Source organism: Callorhinus ursinus, unplaced genomic scaffold (genome assembly GCF_003265705.2).
Source record: "Callorhinus ursinus isolate GAN/ISIS: 27379988/994484 unplaced genomic scaffold, GSC_fseal_2.0 scaffold41, whole genome shotgun sequence".
Classification (NCBI taxonomy): Eukaryota; Metazoa; Chordata; class Mammalia; order Carnivora; family Otariidae; genus Callorhinus; species Callorhinus ursinus.
The window spans coordinates 13,052,027-13,073,549 of NW_027397103.1; the positions used below are offsets into that span (position 1 = coordinate 13,052,027).

The window sequence follows — 21,523 nt, forward strand, 5'->3', positions numbered from 1 at the left end:
GGCCACTTCCATCACCTGGCCTGGCTCCCACTCCTACTAGTGCTGCAGTAAGACGAGCAACCGACCTCACCCTGCAGCTGGGAGGCTATTAACGAGCTAACATGTGCCCCCACGGTTGTGAAGAAGCTGAACAGAAACAGCACGGGCAGAGGTAACATCCATCACTCAGCCGGCCAAGGATGAGCATGTCACCTGGCCACAGTTCCTGTCGCATCCCAGGCAGTGACAGTAAAACAGCTTCAGGGGCAGCTGGGGGGCTGCTGGCTGGGATCCCTCCATCAGCACCTCCGTCAGCTTCCTCTGTGTAAAGTGGACACCGAAGAAGCTTCCAGCCTCAACTATCCTGAGATTTACTGAAAGAGCAGAACTTCCCATGGCACCATGCCATAGGCACTTAAGCTATGCACATTCTCCCCTCACCGTCTCAGCTCCACTTTCCATTTTAAAGAGGAGTCAAGTGAAGGAGCTCTCTAGGGCAGGGCTGCACGGTGGCCCTGCAGGCTGGACACACCCAGGTAGGTGTGGTCCCCCTCCAGCCAAGGAGTGGCCGGCAGACCCAACCTCAGCCCAGGCCCAGCCTCTGCCCAGCCTTGGTGCACCCTGCACTGGGTCCCACCTCCCAGCCTCTTGCCCAAGCTGTGGCCCTGCCCGGCATGCCCACCCCTCACCTTGCGCCCAGTCTGATCGCAGAAGAAAACCCAGATCCTCTGGAGTTCCCGTCTGGGGCCAGGCCTTACCTTGGACAGGTCCTCAGAGCCCCCGGGCTGGCCCGCCGCCAGCAGGGGGGAGGGCCGCAGCAGGGGGTCGGGCAGCAGCTCCAGGCGAGGGCGCTTGCTCTCAATGAACTCTATCTCTGACTTGCCCAGCTCGGGCAGGTATGAGTGGGACTCAGGTCGCAGGTGAAGCTCCTGGGACCTACAGGAAGCAAGGACACAGGGCATCACATCTACTACTGCCCGCTCGCTGAGCACCTGCTGGGCACCACCCCCTCTTGGACCCTGAGAGAGAAGTGCCCACCTATGGAAAGGCACGCAGCGAGGCAGGACTCAATCACAGACTTGTCTCCCTGCGAGTCAACGCTAACTATGTTTACAGGAAGAGAACTATGTTTACAGGAAGAGAACGTACTGGTGATTCCCCACTCCCTCATCACCAAGCGTGGCCCACGACCAGCAGCATCAGCCCCACCTGGAGCTGGTTACAGATGCAGAGTCTGGAGTCCCACCCCAGACCTACTGAGTCAGACTCTGCATTGAAACAAGAACCCCAGCTGATTCATGGGCACAGCCAAATCTGAAAAGCCTTGTGGGTCCAACACAGGTGGTAACACATGTAATGTTATCTGCACATCACCCACCCAGAGCAGACATCACTAGCCAACCACCCCGCTCAGGCTGCTCAATCCGGCCTTGCCTCCTTCCCGACTCAGCCAGGCTGCCCCGGGCAGAGATGGGAGCTGTCCAGCCTACTCACTCCCCAGTGGCTCTCCTTAACTGGCTCCCCAGTTTGCAGAGGACAAAACTGGCCCAGAGAAGGCATGCCTTGTCTGAGCACACACAGCAGAGCCAGGACTCCCAGACTCCACCTCCAACTACTGCTCTTTACCAGACAGCCTCAACACTGCTCCTGCTGAAATGCTTTTCAAGTTCAAGCCCTCCCTGAACACTCCAAGCACGTTCTCATCTCTGGACCTTTGCATGTGCTACTCCCTCTGCCTGGGATGCCCTAATGGCCAGCGACATATCGGATAAGCGCCCCTCCTCCGAGAAGCCTTTCCTGGCTACCCCAGCCAGAGAAGGAATACCTACCCCACCCCATAGGTCATGTGCCTCCTTCTGGAGTCATCTTGTGTGGTGTTTGTGGTGCATCTCCCCTGCTGGACTGTAGGCTCCCTGCAGGCAGGGCCGTCTACCTGGATCCCCACCGTGTGCCCACAGCCTAGAAGGGCCAGCATGTGTCCGACGTCAGGACTCGGATTAGTGCTGTTAGTGCTATTATGAGCTCTGGCATCTTGGGGCCCTCCTCTGACCTCAGTCCCCCCCTCACTGGGGTCCCTATCCTGCTGCACTGGCTCCTTCCCTCCCACGTGGATTGAAGGAGACCCAAGCCAGCCCAGCAACAGGCAGACACCAGCAAACGGGCAGACGCCTTGTCTGGTAGGTGAGAGAAGGAAGGGGGCTCCCCGTGTGCACCCTGGTGCGGACACGTCCCTCACAACCAGCACCCCAGGCCTGCTCCCCCACATCTTGGTGGTCAACCTGTACCACCTAGGCACACACCCACAGACCACTGAAGGCCCGTGGTGGGCCGTCAGAGGGCCCCGTGGCTCTCCCATGCCCATCGCCATCTGTGCCCCAAGTCACACCTGCACCAGGACAAGGGTGAGCGCACAGCCCAACCACCCCCCGTTTCACATCCTACCAGCTCCTACTTCAGCACAGGCCTCCGTTCCCGACAAGAGAAATGAGGCCGCCACTCCGAGCTGGAGCCACGCAGGCCTCTGCTCACCTTTCATTCCCAGGCTGGAATTCGGACAGCAGGGAGGGCCTCCTCCTCTGGGGCTGGATGATGGAGCCAGGTGACAGGTGTGGGGTGTAGTCACGGGGGTGGTGCTGGTATTCGAGCAGCCCGACATCCTGCAGTGAGAGGCCCAGGAAGTGAGTGAGCAAAGCCAGCCCACTCCACAGTCGCGCGCACAGGGGACAGAACCACACGCTCCCTGCCCAATGCTCGCTTCTGCGCTGGGCCCCGGGCCACGCTCCGGAGGCCCAGTGTGGCCAGAGGGCGTGCCCGGGGCCGACGGCCAGCTGACCTGCACCCGGTGGGGCATGGCCTGGGTCCCTCACTCCCCACCACCCCGGCACCCAGAGCTCTGCGGTTATGCCCTCCTTCCAAAGGAGACAGCCGAGTCTCCGTGTCCGCACACAGCTAGAAAAGCCACAGCCCGCGCGTCGGCCAAGCGGGCACCAAAGGAGCAGGGCGCGTGCGCGAACGGCGCCGGCACCGACGGCCTGGGAGGCTCAAGGCCAGCCTGGGATTCCCTGGTCTGGTCAGTGTGTCACATACAGAAGCACGGATCAAAGTCAGAAGGATAAACTGCAGGCAAAACCCTCCCTCTTCAGGAAAATGCCCCTACTGTCCGTGACCCTCTGCGTAAAACCTAAACAGTAACAAAGTAGATGCACCCTGATTATCAACTACACTCTGATTTGAAGCACATTAAAAGGTTTTTTATAGGGGCGCCTGGGTGGCTCTGTCGGTTGGGTGTCTCCCTTGGGCTCAGGTCATGATCTCAGGGTCCCGGGATCGAGCCCCACATCGGGCTCCCTGCTCAGCGGGGAGTCTGCTTCTCCCTCTCCCTCTCCCCCTGTGCTATATCTCTCTCTCAAGTAAATAAATAAAAATTAAAAAAAAAAAAAAAGGTTTTTTTATAAAAAGGATAGAGGAGCACCCGGATGGCTCCGTTGGCTAAGTGTTCAGCTCCTGATTTTGACTCCGGTCATGATCTCAGGGTCCTGCAATCAAGCCCCGTGAGGGACTCCTTGCTCAGCAGGGAGTCTACTTGAGATTCCCCCCTCTCCCTCCCCCTCTGCCCCTCCAACTCGTGCTCTCTCTAGTAAATAAATAAGTATTTTTTAAAAATTTAAAAAAAGGACAGAAACAAGTCTTTCAAAAGAGAAAAAGGACTGGCTTCACACTGTACCAACCCAAATCGACTAGCTCTGTCTGACTAGAACACTCAGTTCTACTGTGTGCGGCAGTCAATTAGCCATGTCTGACACAGGTGAGGTTTGGGAAGAACAGCCCTGGGAGTGACTTATTTTCTTCTTGGCACTTCTTTTAATTCTCCCATTTTTCCATAAAAATCTAGTCATTCTTCTGTTGTTGTTTTCTTTTGTTTTGTTTTGTTTTGTTTTTTTGAAGCAGTTATTTCTGCAAAGAGAATCAGATGATACCAGGCAGGTGTGTTGGGAACGTATGTGTTTCAGACCCTCCAAACCAAGCATGTAAGACGCTGGGAGGCCAAAGGCTAGAGCAGATGCATAAATGGAATGAACAGGGACCCCATCAACTTCCGAGGCTAGAAACAGTGAGGAAGCCCAAAGTGGGGTAAAGTTGCACGGCACCTCAGGTTTGAGGGGGCTGTCTGACAGTCAAACCCTCTGAGACTTGGTTTCCTCATCTTTGAAGCGGGTGCCTGACCGGGAAGGAGGCCTCTGTGCCTCCTACCACTCACCCCCCGCAACTCTCCAAAGGATTGCCCCCAAGGTGAAGGGCAGCTTCCAGAAGGCAAAGAAGGGCTCGGCCTCCCCATGCCCTGTGAGGACGTCTGGCACAAGGCACCAGGTGCTCACGCAGGGCGGCGGGTGGGAAGGAGGAGGAGGAAGAAAGGCCTCGAGGGAGGGGGTGCAGGCCTCTGGGATCACGCTGGCAAGGCTGCCAGGCAAAGATCTGGCGCGCACGTACAGAGGTGTGAGAAGGAATCAGCAGGCTTTGCAGTCTGCCAGGAGGAAGATTTTTCTCCACCCGGCTCTTTCACACAAAAGCAAAATGAGCAAAGCGGCAGAGAGACAGACAATCCAATCCCTGGGGAGAGGGCCACAGCAAGACAGTGCCGACAACTGCCAACGGAGGCGGGAAGAGGCCCACGGGGCCCCCAGTGGTTGGGGGGGGCGGCAGAGAGGCACTTCACGAACTTTCTGGCCTCAGTTTCCCAGTTTAGGAGATAAATGGGACATGCTTGCCTGCAAAGTCCCTCCAAGGAGCATCTCAGGGACCATTTCTGCAGGGTCCTCATTAAACTCCACCCCAGGGCCTGAAGCTGGTCTCCAGGGCTGAACCCACAGACCCCCAAGTGTGTCTCGAAGTTCCACAGGAAGGCAAGAATTGAGGAGACCCCAAGAGAGAAACTGACCCAAGGTGGGCTCACTGTGATCACATGAGACTGGATAACATCAGGCACTTGGGGTACAAGCTTCCCAGCCACATCTCAGAGCGTGAGAACTCTACGTGAGTTAACAAAGTAGTAATAATACCCAACATTCATAAATTCCATGGTCCACCTGCCACTGAAAGTTTTAAGCGTACTAATTAATTTAATGCCTACAGCAATGCCATGAGGCGGGTATCTTGAACACTCCCACACAAACATGAGAAATCAGGTACAGAGAAGTGAAGTGACTTGCCCAGGTCACACAGCAGGGAGGGGAGGTTCTGAGACACAAGACTGGGCCAAGCTGGCTTCCCGCGGAGGGGCAGGGAGGAGCAGGGGGCCAATCCTGAACCAACCCCACCCAGCGATGGCAGCAAACCCACCCTGGGGAGAAGAGGCCTGCCCTGCCCTCACCATGCGCTTCCAGAGCTGCTGCTCAGAAAATCAGGGGAGGAAAAATATCTCCAGGTGAGACCCCCACCCGCCTCTGCTGACTTCTACCCAGCCACAGTGCCTCTGACACTGAAATTGGGGCTTGCTGATAAATTATGCCCCTAAAACTTGCCGGGAAGGTGACATGGGGCTGGAAAAGCAATTTAGCTAGGAGGGAACCCCATCTGGCACATCCCTGCCTAGATCCTGTAGGGCCACAAGGACAGAGGGGCTGGGGGGAGGATTTTCTCTGCGGCTGTGCTAGGAGGACGGGTGCTCCTCACTGGCCCCTGGGATAAGGCTTCTCACCCCAGAAGGGGCTGAGAAAATATCTGGAGCTCTATGTGGCACGGAAAGGATCCATCCCTCCTGGAGGAGTGGGGGCTACGATCAAGACAGCTCCCACCTCAGGGCCTTTGCACGCGCTACTCCCGCTGCCTGGAACATTCTTAAGCCACATTTCCCCATGCCTGGCCCTCTAGTTCTCTCCAGGTTTTGACTCCAATGTCAGCTTTTCAGTGAGGCCTCCCTCCCCAGTCCTGACTTCAGTTAGGACCCCTGCAACCTCAGCCACTCTCTCCCTCCCCCTTCCCTGCTCTTTGTCCCCCATGAGAACACCAGCTGCCCGAGGCAGGGGTACTTCTGCTTTGCTCACAGCTCTGTTCCCAGGGCCTACAAAAGTACCGGCACATGAGGTGCCTAATAAGTACTAAATGAAGGAGTCAAGCTCCCAGCATGGGGGCTCCCAAGAGGCCTCCTCAGGGGGACAAACACCCCCCCACCCCGCCCCTCGGGCCATCCCCAAGCCCCTAGAACCAAGATGCAGGAAGGGCCACACAGCTGAGGGATAGAAAGTGCAGGCAGCACTCGGGACACGGGCAAAGCTCCAGTACCCCACCCCCCGCCCCCAGCTGCCTACATATGTCCACATCCTCCTCTGGCCCAGGCAGGCTCCTGGGTCCCTGACCCTTTAGCCAGGGCAGCGCTGCTCCACCACGTGAGACCCACAACGCTGCGGGCCTGTGACGAGGTGGATACAGAAGACACGTGCATTGGTGCAACAGCCCACACGCACGCTGCCAACCTCGGCCACAACCAGGGTCCGCCTCCGAGAGCAGGGGCACGTGCAGTAAGCCCACGGACAAGCAGGGGCAAACGGCAAGTTAGACAGGTGGATCCTTCCCACGAAAAGTTTGACAAGCACCGATCCAGGGCAGGAGCCAGAAACGGGGCCCAAGGCCAAAGCCAGGCTTGGCTCTCAGCCATCCCTCCGCATCCTGGCGGGCTGCTTTCAAGCCACGAGGGCGGCAGAGCTGAGCAGTTGTGACACAGACCGAATGGCTTGAAGAGCCTGCAAAACTCGCAGACAAGGTTTGCTGACCCCTCCTCTAGAGGAAGAGCCCACAAACAACGTGGAAAAGAACACTCATGCTGTGTTGTCATCGGAATAATAGCGTCATCATCGAAATCATCATCATCACTCGGTATCAGTGCGTGCTAATTCTGTCCAGGCGCTGCGCAAAGCCGCTGCCCATGTCAGCTAATCTGAACCTCAGAATCCTATGATTACCTTGCTCAAATAATGGGGAAACTGAGGCATGAGATGGTAAAGCCACTTGTCCGAGATTCCACAGCTAGGATATCATTAAGGCAGGACATCAACGCAAGTCGTCCGGCTCCAGAGCCTGCGCTCTTAACTACCCTTCTCCACTGAGACACAGAAAGGTTAAGTAATTTGCCCAAGGCCACACAGCAGAAAGCGGTAGTGCTGGGTGTCAGACCTTGCACCTTTTGACTTTACCACGTTCCTTCAGCACAAGGACTACAAGAACTCAGGGAAGTTCAGATGGTCCCGGTGGACTTGGAGGAGAAGTCCATAGAAAGCCCGATAAGAAGTGAGGCAGGGAGGGGATGTCAGGACCCTCCATCCTGGGAGACCCTCAGGGAAAGATGTGGGGTCCTGATTCTGTGAGGGAGGGAAGCCAAGACCACAGAAGTGGAGAGAGCAGGGCACAGAGAGATTCCAAGGAGAGAGCAGGTGGCCTTCGACGAGCAATGTGCACTGTGCCAAAGTTGGTGTCTGACTCAGGGAGGCTGAGTGCATGTCTGAAGTGGTCAGGGGAACGGTGGGCTTCCCACAGCCTTCAGGTCCCGGGCTCTGCCTGCAAGCATGCCTGGAATTATGCCTTCCATTCGCGCCACCCATACCACAGCAGGCGGCCTGGAGGTGGTGGGCCAGCAGATGGGACAATTCCCACTGCCCCTTAGAGTCCAGGGTCCTGGAGCCCCAAAGACAGAGAGGCCTTCCTTGGGGCTCCTGTCACCGTGCCAGGAGGAAAGAGGACCACCAAATGCTTACTGCATGCAGACACTGCCCTGAGCACCTTGCAAACATCCTCCACTGAGGCCCAGACCCACAACTCCATACTGCAGATAGGAAAACTGAGGTTGCCCCACAGGGCTAAGTGAGGAGCCCAGTGTCACTCAGCAAGTTGGAAGGAACGGAGATTCAAAGCCACATCTGGAGGTTCTGGACTCCAGGGGGGACTCGCCATCCAAGCAGCCCTGGGCCCAGAGCACACCGAAAGAGGCCTCTGGAGCCAGGACGTGCTACAGCTGAAGGTAACTTTTTAGGAGTGTGTGTGGGAGAGGACTGAGCCCCAGGAAGGTCACAGGTCCCCGGCTTAGGCCCCTCCCCTTCCTCCCAACTTCCTGCCTTAGCTACTATGCTAGGAGCCCATACACTGGGCTCCTGCCTGGCTCTTGGATGGGACATTTACCTCCCTGTGTCTTGATGTCCCCTTTCTTCCACCCTCTGTCTTCTAGACTCAAAAAAAGGGGGGGCATCTCACAAACCCCGCCTGTAAAATGGGCTGATGGGAAGGAGTTAGAGGGCATGTGGCTGCAGTCAGGGGAGGGAGGGAGTCTCCAGATTACAGAGCCAATGCTGACCTCCCACCAACCAAGGGCAGGTGGCTCCAGCCGGGAGACATGCCCAGGACAGCAAGACCCCCCACAATCCCCAGGGTGCCCAGAACTCTTGCTCCTGCCTTTCAGGTGACAAGTAGGGCTGGGCCACCCCAGCACAAGGCAGGGTGGTCAGGGATTGGGGCGCCACGTCTGCCACCACACACAGGACAGGAACGCCCCACCCCACAACTGCCCCAGGGCCCCGCTCACCCCCGCTCACCCCTGGAGCTCAGCCTCCTGCCTGGAGTGGGTGGTGACAGCTGGGTCCTGTCCAGCCACATCCTGCGTCACTGACAGCCCAGCAGGGGAAGAACAGGAGATGTTATGGGTCAGCCAGTGACCCCAAACGACTGGGAGAGGGCCAGCTGAGGGCCCAGCTGAGGCAAAGGGCAGGGCAGGAGGGAAGGCGGGAGAGCAGGGGCTATAGGGAGCACAGGGGAGGGGGTGGGAGAGGGGTGGGAACCAGCGGGGGGGGGGGGGCGCCAAGAAACAAGAGAGAAGCCAGAGGCATCCGCCAGGGGTCCTCAGGAGAGGGAGCCCCTCCGGGCAGCTGCAGTAACAGCGACAATAACGAGCAATGATAACGTCAAACGCACGCATCCAGAGAGCGCGTGCCAGGCGCCGCCATAAGCACTCAGCCGTCGTTACGTTTAATCCCCACTTGAAATCTAGGAAACAGGTGTTCTTCTTACCCCGTTTTATGAATAAAAAACTGAGGCTCAGAAGGGGTAAGCCACTGGGCCTGTTTCCTCACCTACCAAACATTCCTCATCTACAGAGAGAGCGTCCGAGGCCCGCTCTGGGGTGATCTGGAAGAGCACGTGCAGCTGTCTGCACAGGAGGCTCTGAACAGAACGTCTGTCCTGCCGTAGGTGCTCGGCAAACGAGAGGCCACGGTTTTGCTGCTGCTGCTGGTGATCACAATAAAGATCACAACACCACATGGTAATAACTCGCCCCCAGGAGCACACTTCTTGGCCCTGGGCACATAGCAGCCGCCCAATAAATAGAGGCATCCGTGACAGGAGCTCAGAACCCTGAAGCTGAAGCCGACGGTCTCCCAGCAGTGATCCCACCCGAGGCCCGTGGTTTAATCTTCTGGCCTCAGTCCCCTCATTCGCAAAATGGGATAACAATGCAAGACGCTCTTTCGTTGGTCTGTCTGTGAAAATCTGAAGACTCTAGGCAGGGGCAAGTTCTCGTAACAGGACTCCATAATGTGCTCATTTAGCCCAGCTGGCTCTGAAAAGCATCCGGGGGACCTAAATCCTCAAGAGGCCGCTGTGTCTGGGACACCCTCGTGTGCGGCCCGTGGGTTCACAAGCTGATGGAAATGCCCTCCCACGCCACTTCCTCTCCTCATGAGGAGGAACCACGCTAAGTAGTATACATGCATGCATGCACACGCAGAGGCCAACAGAGTCAGCCTCTCCCCCAGCTACGACCACAAGGCCCCACATCCCCTCGCCGAGCTGCCAGCTGGTCAAACGGGGAGGCCCAAGACCCTGAGAGCCTTCTGGCAAGCACCAGGGACATGGTACCCAGTAGGTACCCAATAAATGCCAACAGAGCAGAACCAAAGGCCCATCCTTACAGCCACACCATGAAGCTAGAGGTGAAGGCAGGAAATAGGGCCACTGCACGGGGACAGACAGAGCAGGGTGCAGCTTAGGAGAGCTGATCGAGGGCACATAAGTGTGCAGGCCAGCACATGAGAACACTTCTGCCTCCCCACAGGTAGGTTATCCCCGAGAGATGGGGTGGCTCCTTGGTGAGCAGAACCAACACCCCCGATCCCCAAATCAGGGCTCCAGAGATATGAGCTTCATCATCTCAGAGCCCCGAGCATCACCACAGTTGAAGGAGCTCCGGGGCCAAGGATGAGGGAGGCGAGGGGCTGTCAGCAATGGCCCCCCGGTAAAGCAAGAAGGGGTCCAGGGGAGGCTGGGCTGCCAGCAAAGTGTATTCAGCAGGTGCTCCACGTTTGTACACAAATTCCACTACTGACTCTGAGAGACAGAGATCCCAGCTCTACCTGGCCCCAGTCTCCATCTTTCCAGCTTTAAAGTGGGAGCTAAGAGATTTCACCAGAAGTTCCAGATGCCAGTGGTCTCTGCCGTGGCACCCCATTTCCCCTTGGGGGACACAGTGAGCCCTGGCCAGACACTGTTGGAGACACACCAGCCTTTGTGGGGACTTGGTGAAAGAAGAAGGCCCCAAAGGTGGCCCCGGGGGACACATACACCCCTTACTTACTGTGTGGGGCCGGGCGATCTGCACAGGGTAGGAAATGCCGTGGGGCGGGTAGCGGGGCTCAGTGGCCCTCCACGTCTGCGCCACAGGCTGCGTGGATCCCGACATGGCGGTGAGCGTCCAGGGGCTCTTGGGCCCCAATAATCTTCCTCTCAGTGGCCACCAAGGTTAAAAGCCAGTCCTTGTCATCTGCTCGTGGGCCGCCCTGTCACAGGCACCTGAGAGAAAACCAGAAAAGAAACAAGATAAGCAACAGGGCAATGGCCCCTCCAGGGACCCTGCTGGGGCTCCCTAGTCATTCTTTTGGTCCCTGAGGAAGAGCAAGCACACAGGCCCTCCTGAGCCTCCTCCGTGCCGCTGGGGCGCTTCCTGCCCACTGACAGTGAGAGATGCGACTGGCATTTGAGGGACCCCTAAGCCACAGACCAGACCAACAGCTGCACATGAGCCGCATCAGGGAAAGCCATGCCCCCACCCACAGCCAAGGCCCTCACTCAGCAAGCAGAGGAACCCCTGCTCTGGGGGCACTGCGCCCCAACAGATAGCTCCCAAGCCCCCTCAGCCAACCTGATCTCACCCCATGGAACCCCCACTTTGGGAGCACTGCCCCCCCACCAGATGGCTCCGAAGCCCCCTCAGCCCACCCGACCTCACCCCATGGAACCTCAACTCTGTGCCCACTGCCTCCATCATCCTCCAAAGGGTCCCAAGCCCTCTTCAGCCCACCTGACCTCACCCCGTGAACCCCAACTGTATGGGCGCTGCCCCACCCCCTCAAAGGGTCCCAAGCCCTGTCGACCCACGTGACCTCACCCCAAGACCTCTGCGGGTTTCTGAGTCACCAGGGCAAAGTTCTCCGAAAGCACCCAATTCAGGCAGGCAGCTGGGCACCTTTCCTGAGAGGCATGGTCAGGGTAAGGCACACACGAGTGCCCTGGGCCATGGTGGGCGGGGTCAGTTCCCGCAGGACAAAGGTCACAGTGTGACCCCGCGAGCCTGCCTGGGATTCCCCGTGACCCTGTGCAGGAGCAGAGCTGGGAGTGAGGAGACTGGGCGGTGAAGAAACAGCTAAGGACACAGACAAGAGCCAGCGGGGCCCCAAATGGCTGCCGGGAGGCAGGTGAACAGTGCCTTCGGCGGGAGAGAACCCACCCGTGTCCAGGCTGGAAAGAAGCTCAAGCATCAGTCCAATGTCTTTATAGCTGGGGAAGCTGAGGCTCAGGAAGAAGAAAGGACTCAAGTCAAGGGAGCGAGGAGGCCCTTAGAGAGAAGCTGCCTTTGCCCAGAAATCTCTGGGGGCCTCCATCCTGCCTAGGATCCGCCTCTCCCTCTCCATCAGCTTGCCCACGGTTACCACCGCCCCAGCCCGGAGCGAGAGCCCGTGGGCATGACCCAGGCCTCCTCCACACTCCACCCTCAACAGCCACTCAGAAAAGGGGTGTCCCTCCGGCCCCGCCACGTGCAGCCCCCATCCCCCAACGGAGGAAAACCCAAGATGGCGCAGAGGCCCCGCCTCCGGGTGCTCTCGCGTGCTGGGGTGGGTGGGAGCTGCATCTCCTGCGATCAGGTAAACAGAACACACCCCCAGTTCCCGTAATCTCACGGCGTCCCTCATCGCCCTGCCCCGCCGCTGACGACTGTCCCCCAAGGGTGTGGACGCTTGGACCCTCCACTGGTGATCTGCCTGGTGGGGGTCTAATGTGAAAGAATGCTGGGAAGTAGGGCAGAGAGCGCGGGGGTCAGAAGAGGAAGGAGACCCCTGTCTGGGGGCCTGACTGCGTCCCACGCCCTACCCTGATCTTCCACTGCTGTAGACTCCGCAGCGGGAACCATCCTCCCTCCCCGGGCGCCAGGAGTGGTCATGTGATCCCGGCCTGGCCAATCAGATTCCTGCATCCCCTGTGCCAGGGATTGGTTCAGGGATGGGCACGTGACCCAACCTAGGCCAGTGAGAAGCAGTCTTGAGACTTTTGCTGGGCGGGGGGCGGAACCAGAAACGGGGGGCGCTCTGCTTGGGACTCAGCTGGGAAGATGAAAGCCTGCAGCTCTGGGGTCACCTCATGGCAGATGCCTGCCCGACAACGACACCAACCGGCCGGAAGACAAAGCTGAGGGTGGAGAGAGCACAGTCGGGTCCTGATGACAGCCGTGCCTGAAGGCAGTCGAAACCTGCTCATTCGTTTAGAAGAGCTGAGACGTTCCTGTGTGTTTTGCTTCGCCGGCCCAACTTGGTTTCTGTCACTTGCCACCCAAAGTTCTGACTCACCCAGGGAAGAAAGGAGTCACAGACCAATGCACCTACAAGCACCTCAGGAAGTTGCCCACGTGGGCTCTTCCCAGCCGACAGGATGTAATTTTTATGAGCACGGGAACACATCCTTCTCAGCTAACAGGAGCTGCTAGCATCACTATCACTAGAACCGTCTCTGAGTAGCTGCAGCCCAGTGACAGTGATGCTCTGACGTGGAGGGGGGTAGGAGCTGCCCCTGCCAGTTCCCAGCAAGGGCAACATGGCATCTGTCCTGCAGCCCAGAGACAGGAAACTGCCCTTGGGAGAGGGGCAGGTCTGGCCACTGCTGCACAAATCCCATTGTTCCAGTTCATCTCCAAGCCCAGCAGAGCCCGGTCGTACAATGCAGCGATGCACATTTTAGTCTGCTCTCTCTCTGGGCTTTCAACAGTTGCCCCCTCTCTCCGAGGAGATGAGGCCAGCACTTTGGTGCGGGGAGATGCTCACACTGCCTGCCCCTCCTCCAAGAGCACCTCGGGCAACTTCCAAGTCGCTATTTGATTCGGCACTGCAGAAGGCGGCAGAGAAGTCTGATTTACCCACAGCTTTCCTGACTTCCTTTGCCTAACAGAACGCCGACTAGAGAAGGCAAGCCTCTGCCAGATGCTCACGCGTGTGGTGCACGTGGGCTCCAGAAGCCAGGGAGATGACACCTCTCCAAACCAGCCCTGGAGAATCCTCGGCAGCATCCCTCACCCTCCTCAACCTCCTCAGCCAGGCTCTGGCTGGCCTCCCACTCCCTCAAGACTCACGATGTGTCCACCGCCAAGCTTGGGGGGCTTCAGCCATCAACAGGTCACCCCAGCAGCCCCCTGGCCCAGCGTCCTCACACACATGTGGTCCCCAAAGCCAGGGGACTCTGAGTGCCTCCTTCATTCACCACGAGCTTATTTAATAAACCCAATTTCCATCCCTCCCAACCTCAGTCACATTTATTGCCAGCTCAAAAAAAAAAAAATTTTTTTTTTTTTTTTTTTTTTTAGGAAAACATTTTGGCGGTTCCTCCAGAAGTTAAACATGGAATTACCAAATGACCCAGCAATTCCACTCCTGGGCACATACCCAAAAGAACAAAAAACTGGGACTCCAACAAATACATGTATACGAATGTTCACAGCAGCAATATTCACAACAGCCAAAAGGTGGACACAGCCCAAAAGTCCATCAACAGATGAACGGATAAACAAACTGTGGTCCATCCATACAGTGGAACATGATTTAATCACAAAAAGAAATGAACGGCTGACACAGGCCGCACCACGGATGAACCTTGAAAACATCACACTAAGTGAAAGAAGCCGGTCATAAAGGGCCAGAAGGTGCCTGAGTCCACTTACAGGAAGTATCCATAGGCAAACCCACAGACACAGAAAACAGACTGGAGGCTGCCAGGGGGTGGGGCAGGGGTTGCTAACGACCACCAAGCTCAAGCTCAAGCCTGGAAGTGAGGGAAATGTGTTAAAATTAGGTAAAGGTAGTACTTGCATAACATTGTGAATGGAAAAACAAATTTCAGCATTGACTTCATTGAGGTTTGAATGTGAACGACAAGAAACAGTACACTCCTCCATCAAAGACGGCAGGGGGGGAGGATCAGGGAACCCCAAGAGGGTACCCCGGATCTGGGCTGGGCTGGAAGGGGTTCTGAAGACGAACCCAGACTGCAGCGGGTATAGGACACGGCAGCCCCGATACCATTGCAGGTCTGGTGGCTCTGGGGTCAGGAGAGGGCGGTGGGCACCCATTTATTTACAGAAACTTCAGGGTCCCCACTGCGAGCTGAGCCCCAGGTGAATGAACGAGGCAGGGCCCAGCCACAGAGGGTCTGGTGCCCCAGCAGGGTGCGGCGGCGGGGGGCAGACAAGCAGCAAACTGTGAGCCTGGAGAAGGAAGCTCAGTCTACCCCAGCCTTGGGGAGGGTGAGGGAGCATCGGGAAGCCCTTCCCGGAGTGGGCACAAGACAGTCAGGGGAGTCAGGTGGAGGCCGCCGCCTAAATGGGAGCCCAGAGGTGAGACCAGGCACCGCTGCGCTCAAGAAATTCATTGAGTGAGCACAAGGCAGGGAGGGCGGACAGTCACTCAAGGCTCCCGGGCCATGGCAGGATGAATCCTGTTCTAAGAGCCCCAAGGATGCTGGTGGGACCAGAGCAGAAGCCACAGAGAAGGAGAAGCTGACACAGGCAGGAAAGTCGGGACAGAGCTCACCCAGGCGCAGGGGCTTTTTGTCTCCTCCTCAGGCAGGATGCCTCACACCTCTGCATCTGTTTCTTCAGCTACATATCAAGAGCCCCTGCTCCACCAGCCTGCTGGGAGGACAGCATGCTTGGGAAGCACTACCATCATGCCTGGTAAACAGCAGGTGCTCAATGAGGCAAACACAGCAAGGTCAGGGCTCCAAGGAGAAAAGATGGCACTCAGGCGAGGTAAAGAACTTGCCAAGCCAGGTGGCGTGGGATGCTTCTGAGCCCCAGGGCCCCAGACAGGGACACCAGAGGCCCACCCAGGCCTTACGTATCCAAACCACAAACCACGACACCAGGGCCACCGAGCCAGTCAGGGGAGGGCCAAGAACTACAGGGCTGCCCATGGCAGGGGATTCCGTGCACAGTCCAGAATGGGGCTCCCCGTGAATGGCCCACGGTGGGGGCCCCCCCACAAACACCGCAGGGGCCCCGGTGTGGCCCTCCACCGCACCTGCCCCGGAGGCGGCACCCAGCAAGAGCCACTCAGCGGCCCGCGAGAGCCCACAGGCTGCGGGTCCAATGTGGCGGCACCCCACAATCCTAACCTCACATCTCTTTGTTTCGTCCACTGCGTGGCTCTGGTAAGGCTTCCAAACCCGCAGGAGGAAGAGCTCACTGCTGCGCGTTTTGTCTGCCTTGCTCCCTGCTGCATCCCCGGAGCCTCTCAGTGGGCCCGGCACTCGGCAGGTGCTCAACAAGGGAACCTGTCCAGGCAAGTGCCAGTAACACCAGGTGAGGCCAGAGCCTCCTGCCCCCACATTCCTCTCTCCAGGCAGGACGCTGAGGCCCCACCGAGGCACATTCCATAGATTTTCCATGTCGTGTGCGGCCTGCTTCAGCTCTGGGGAGGGCAGAATTACAGCAGGCCAGGGCTGGGTCGTCTCTGAGAGTGGGGGGATGTGGGCGGGGGGGGGTGTGCTTGTTAAGGTGCCAAGACTGCTGAAACGTGCCTGGGAGCCTTCAGACCTGAGCCCAGGCTTCAAAGATGAAAGGCCAGCTGTCTGCGCCACACAAGCCTGCAAGTTTCCCGTAACTAATGGGCCCCGACATCGGGACTTGTGGCAGGTGGGGGAGCCTCAGAACCAACACTCAGCTGCCAGCCCGAGAGGCGCCCCCAGCACACGCACACACATGCACGCTCACCAGAACCCTCTGGGGTGCCGGGACAAGGCACGGGTCCCACACAGGGGACGTGGTTTCTCGTACCCCCGCCCCCACCGGCCAGGCTGGAGAGACACTGATGCTGAAAACAACAGAAATGCATCCTCTCACTGCTCTGGAGGCCAGAAGTCCCAAACCAAGGTGTGGGAAGGGCCATGGTTCCCCCAGGGATTCTCCCTGCCTCCTCCAGTTGCTAGTGGCCCGGGTGCCCCTCGGCCTGTGGCCACCTCACTGCAGTCCCTGCTGGTCATCACCTGGCCCCGTCCCTCGTGTCTGTGTGGAGAGGACTCCTCTGACAGAGAGGACTCCTCTGACAAGGACCCCAGTCATTGGATTCCGGGCCCACCCTCATCCAGTATGACCCCATCTTAACTAATGACACCTGCAAAGACCCTCTTTCCAAATAGGATCACATTCCCAGATTCTGGGTGGACACGAATTAAAGGGGGGGGAGTACCCTATTTAACCCAATACGGTAGGTGCTCAATAAATATTTGTTTTGTTCACTGCTATAATCTAGAGCCTGGCACAGTGCCTGGCATGCAGTAGGCATCCAACAAATACCTACCAGACAGCCTGGCCCCAGGAGAACGGGGTATATGCGCACAGAGGCTGTTCTGGGGTGTGAGGTTAGGATGTGGCAGAAACACCAGCTAGAACGAACCTGTTTACACCTTGAGTTTCTAGTTTCTGGCACGCTGTAATAATGAGGAGCTGGCCAAGTATCTGCTTCCACCTTCCAAAGGGCCTCCTGGCACAGAGTGGACGCCGGGGATCCGGGCTCTCAGCTCAGCCCCAAGACACAGAAAGCCCCACGGGCGGCGGCGCCCATGAGCCCAGAGGAGTCTGCACGGCCCCGAGGGCAGGGGGTGAAGGCAGAGTCCCTGCCCCCTGCCCCAGCAGCTCACCACCATCCACCATGGTTCCAGCCACCTTCGTGGGCAGGTACGGAGACGCAGAAGCCAGAAAAAGACCCCCAAATCCCTGCCCTTGCTGAGCTGCCATTCCGGCAGGCAGGACAGGAGTTACGACAGGAATGCTGGAAGGTGTCTGTGGCGTGGAGAGAACCAGAAGCATTAGGAGGGCAGACGGGGGAGGGGGTCGAGACAGCTTCCCCAGAGAGGGTCTTCAAGCAAAGATGTGGAGGGGGAGAGAAAGGGGAGAAGGAAAGCATGCAGATGTCTGGGGAAGCTGTTCCAGGCAGAGGGAACAGACAGCGCAAAGACCCTGGGGGGAAGGAACAGCAGGGAGGCCCAGATGGTAAGGGCTGTGAGCAAGAAAGGAAGTTGCCACCCCTCTGGGCAGCAGTGATGTTCGAGGTCTCCTGTATCAAGCCTGCCCCTGGTGCCCCTGAGTTAAAGGAAATTTCAGCTGTGCCCTCCATCAGGGAGTAATGGGTCCCGGGCCTCTGTGCGTCCTATGCAGGTAAAAGGACCAGCCCACCTGGAATCTTAACACTATTAAAGCCACCATTCAGGGTCCCCTAGAAAACAGGCCCCTGCCTGCCCTCCCAAATAGGCAGGCCCAGCAGCCACGACACTGACCTGGCAGAGAGCTCACTGGGCTCCCGAGGAGGAGCCAGGAGCCCAACCAAGGCTTGCTCATGGCTCTGTCCGAAGAGCAGCTGCCCTGAGTGGTCCTGGGTCACCATACTCAGCACTCAGGAGCGCTGCCTGCCCACCCCCAAGCTGAGGCCAGTCAAGACAAGCCCACCCCAAATGGGTCTCTGCCCCATTCTGGTCAGTCGGGGAGTTATTTGAGCATCTCTGGTGTGCGGGCACCGTGCCAGGCAGTGGGGTCACGGCAGTGCACCAGGCGGACAGAAATTGCTGCCAACCAGAGCTGCCAGCCAATGACAGGCCTGTCCCAACACCTCCTCACCCCAGGTACTCCACAGAGGAGGGCTGGAGGGGGAAGGATGGGCAGATGGACGGATGGATGAAGGAGGGAGAGGGGAGATGGATGCGTGGATGAATGGACGGACAGACAGATGGGACAGACAAATCAGCAGATGGACATCAATTTAACTGTCCCATTGTCCACAGTTTTCTGGGTCTCACTTTTTAAAGCAACACCCAGAGCCAAGCATGCTTTTTATTCCACTAATACTCCCATATCAGGCTCCCTGCCGGCCACAGCTGGGGACACACATGAGCACCATCACCCCCATGAACCCCCAAACCTGCAGAACTGCCCCCCCAAGCCCCCTCCAGTCCCGAACTCCAGAATCAGAACAGGGAGAGACAGGTAGAAAGATTCATTGAGAAAAGATCCATGGAAAGCTCAACACCCACAGAAGAGTCCCCAAAATGAGGGCTCAAGTTCCCTCCACTACTCGAAATACAGGGGGTCAGGACGGGGAAGGCAAGTTATCAGTAATGATGGTGGCAATGTTCGTCACTGGGCAGGTGCTATCACTCTCCCCACTTTGCAGGTGAGAAAACCGAGGCTGGGCCCAACCAAGTAAATGGCAGAGCAAGTCCCCAGAGCAAGGAGGGTATGCAGGACTGGGGAGACCCACACCCAAACACAGAGAAGGCAGAGAGCTCCCCAAGGGAGGGGTGAGCTGGGCCTCGCAGGGTCTGGACACGGGAGGAAGGCGCTGCCCTCACTCAACACCCTCTTTCTGCAGGCAGGGAAATTGAGGCCCCAAAAGAGGCAGGCATGCAGCAGGCTGATGCTGCAAGGCCGGACTGTGCCCTCCTCGGCTGGATCCCACAGCCCACGCGGTCCAGGCATCTGGCAAAGTGGGCAGGGTGGCCTGAGCAGAGCCCACCACAGTCACCCCAGGGGAACAACACCCAGGGCCGTGGGGACAAAAGCTCCGGGTCCACAAGGATGACCAGGTGCCAGGACAGAGCCCCAAATGGCCACAGCCTCTACAGCAACCTTCCAGGGGAAACCAGAGGCCTGGTACCAAACAGACCCCCTGCACCCGCCCCACCTCTCACCTCCCCTCAACAGGATCCCCAGCCATAGCCAGAACCCCCACTGCCCCCAGATTCTGCTTTGTGCCCCCCCCGTTCCTCCGACCTGCCTCAGTTTACCCACAGTCCTACCTGCTCCACAGGTGACATTCATCAGGCACCCACACTAGGGGAAGGCTCCGATTTGCCTCACCAAACCGGACTGCCCCATTCAACAGACCAGGAAACTGAGGCTCAGAGAGATGCACTCACTTGCCCGAGGTCCCGTAGCCAGAAGGCAGCCAGGTCCAGCCGCACAGACCCTCCGAAGGGAGCAGAAGAGTGGCCCGGCTCGGGGCCGCCGAGGAGACCCGCTTCTGTCTCCCGTTTAACTGGTACATTTGTGTCCCCTGGGCTGGGGCCAGCTCGGCCGCCCAGCCCTGCTCCCCCGCCACAGCCAGATCTGCTCACAGTCACTCCCTCCGGGACTCCCTTCCCCCCCCCCCCGCCTTTTAATTTTAAAAAAGGAAGAGAGAGACAAGCCACAGTCGTGACAAACCGTCCCCACACGCCGGGTCACCGGGTTCCACACGAGAGCCCCTGCCGCGCGACACGCCCTCCCTCCTGGGTGTTTCACAAACATGACGCCGGATTTTTCCTGGCTCTTCCTCGTTAGGTTCTGGGCGCCCCGGGAGGGACGTGTTTTCCATTAGGCCCAGCTCTTCCATCTGGCCTTCCAAACGGCAATTTTTTTCTGCAGAGGGGACGAGGGGAGAGACCAGAGAAGAGGCTGGTGTCCGGGCGGTGGGGGGTGGGACGCTGGCACCAGCTGTGCGCCTGGGCATATGGCTCGACCCTCTGCCCCCCACCCCTCCGGGGGCTTGGAACGCAGCAGGCAGCAGGGACCCGTGTCGGGGCTCAGCGTGATGGGTGCCCGCTCCCCATGAGTGCTATCCACTCACCGGGGGCCCGTGACTGCGTCCTAATTCAGGACCCTGGGATGCTCAAGGATGCGGGCCTCCAGGCCCCAGGTCCGTCCGCCTCACTGCCTGGACGGGAATGAACCAACAACCAAGAAGGAAATGGGCCACAGAACACAGCTCTCGACATTCTGCTGAGTGAAAGAAGCCAGACACAAAAGGACAAACACTATGATTTCACTCATAGGAGGTGCCCAGAATAGTCAGATTCATAAAGACAGAAAGTAGAAGGCTGGCTGCCGGGAGGACAGGGTATGGGGAGTTCGTGTTTAACGGGGACAGTTTCTGTTTTGCAAGGGGAGAAAGCTCTGGAAATGAAGGTGGTGATGACTGCACAACCGCGTGCAGGTACTTAACACTACTGAACTGTACACTTAGAAATGGTTGAGATGGTAAAATTTTTGTTATGTCTATCTTACCACAATTTAAAATTAAAAAAAAAAAAAAAAACCCACACACCTCCTCCAGGGAGGCCTCCCTGATTGCTAGCCCAGGCATCCAGCTGGGCTGGTATTGCTCTGTGGTGGCTCCCACTGCCCAGGCTGCCCCCATAAAAGAAGACGGTGTTGCCCAAGGCCCTGCCGGGGGTCTTGGCATGCGGCAGCCCCTCCTAGCTAGGCACTGCGAGGGACCACAGTCAAGACCTCGCCCCCAACGCAGGCAGCCTCAGGAGATGACTGAGAGGCCAGGACACAGGGAGGGGCTGACCTGAAAGCCCACCACCACCAGTCTGCCGGCCCGGCCCATCACTCGCCAAGACCCTGAGGGTGAAGGGGGCCACTGAGAGGGAGCAGGGGCGGCAGCCTCTGGGTTCCCACCACCTTCCCTGCGTCAACATCTGGCAAATGTGTCCACAGCTGTGCAGCTGCCGGAAACACCTCCCCCTGCCCCTCCTCCACGCACGCTGGGCCCTCAAGGACAGCTTTCTGAGGAATTTATGGGGTCGTCCCGAGTATTTCAGGGCAGATCTCTGGGGGACGTCCTCCACCACATGTGAAGGAGGACAAATGTTCCCGCTGCTAAGAATAGCTTGGCCAGCAGCGGCCTGCAGGACCGGGAGCCCACCCACTCAACAACAGCCCTGCCGTGCACCCCCCCTCCCCAGCCTCCAGGGGCCCACCCCCCACAGGCCCGGCCGGGAGGCCCCTCTTGCTGCCCCCGCAAGATGCCTGGCCAAGGAGGAAGGGTCCACTCTGATCTGCTCTTTCCAATGCTCCAATGTGGATCACAGGAGCCCCTCAATTTCCCCAAGGGCTGTCGTTCATCAGTTAGTCTCTGATGATCACGGAGCAGTGATCAAGAATCCAAAAGGCCCTCCGGCCCCCGTAGCCAGCAGTTCCAGATGTGAACACAGG

General features: G+C 58.2%; 1 protein-coding gene across 20 annotated transcripts in view; it reads right to left on the reverse strand.

Moving 5' to 3' along the window:
- The window catches only part of NCOR2 (nuclear receptor corepressor 2), a 212,240-nt gene that overhangs the window by 136,376 nt on the left and 54,341 nt on the right, over window positions 1–21,523 (reverse strand). For all 20 annotated transcript variants that reach the window (XM_073881293.1, XM_025889569.2, XM_025889565.2 and 17 more), the window contains 3 exons: window positions 10,592–10,806; window positions 2,509–2,636; window positions 738–915 (listed from right to left, as the gene is read on the reverse strand). In XM_073881293.1, coding sequence (XP_073737394.1) covers window positions 738–915; window positions 2,509–2,636; window positions 10,592–10,696 — 411 coding nt within the window. In that variant the 5' untranslated portion in view covers window positions 10,697–10,806. The remainder of the gene's footprint in view (window positions 1–737; window positions 916–2,508; window positions 2,637–10,591; window positions 10,807–21,523) is intronic.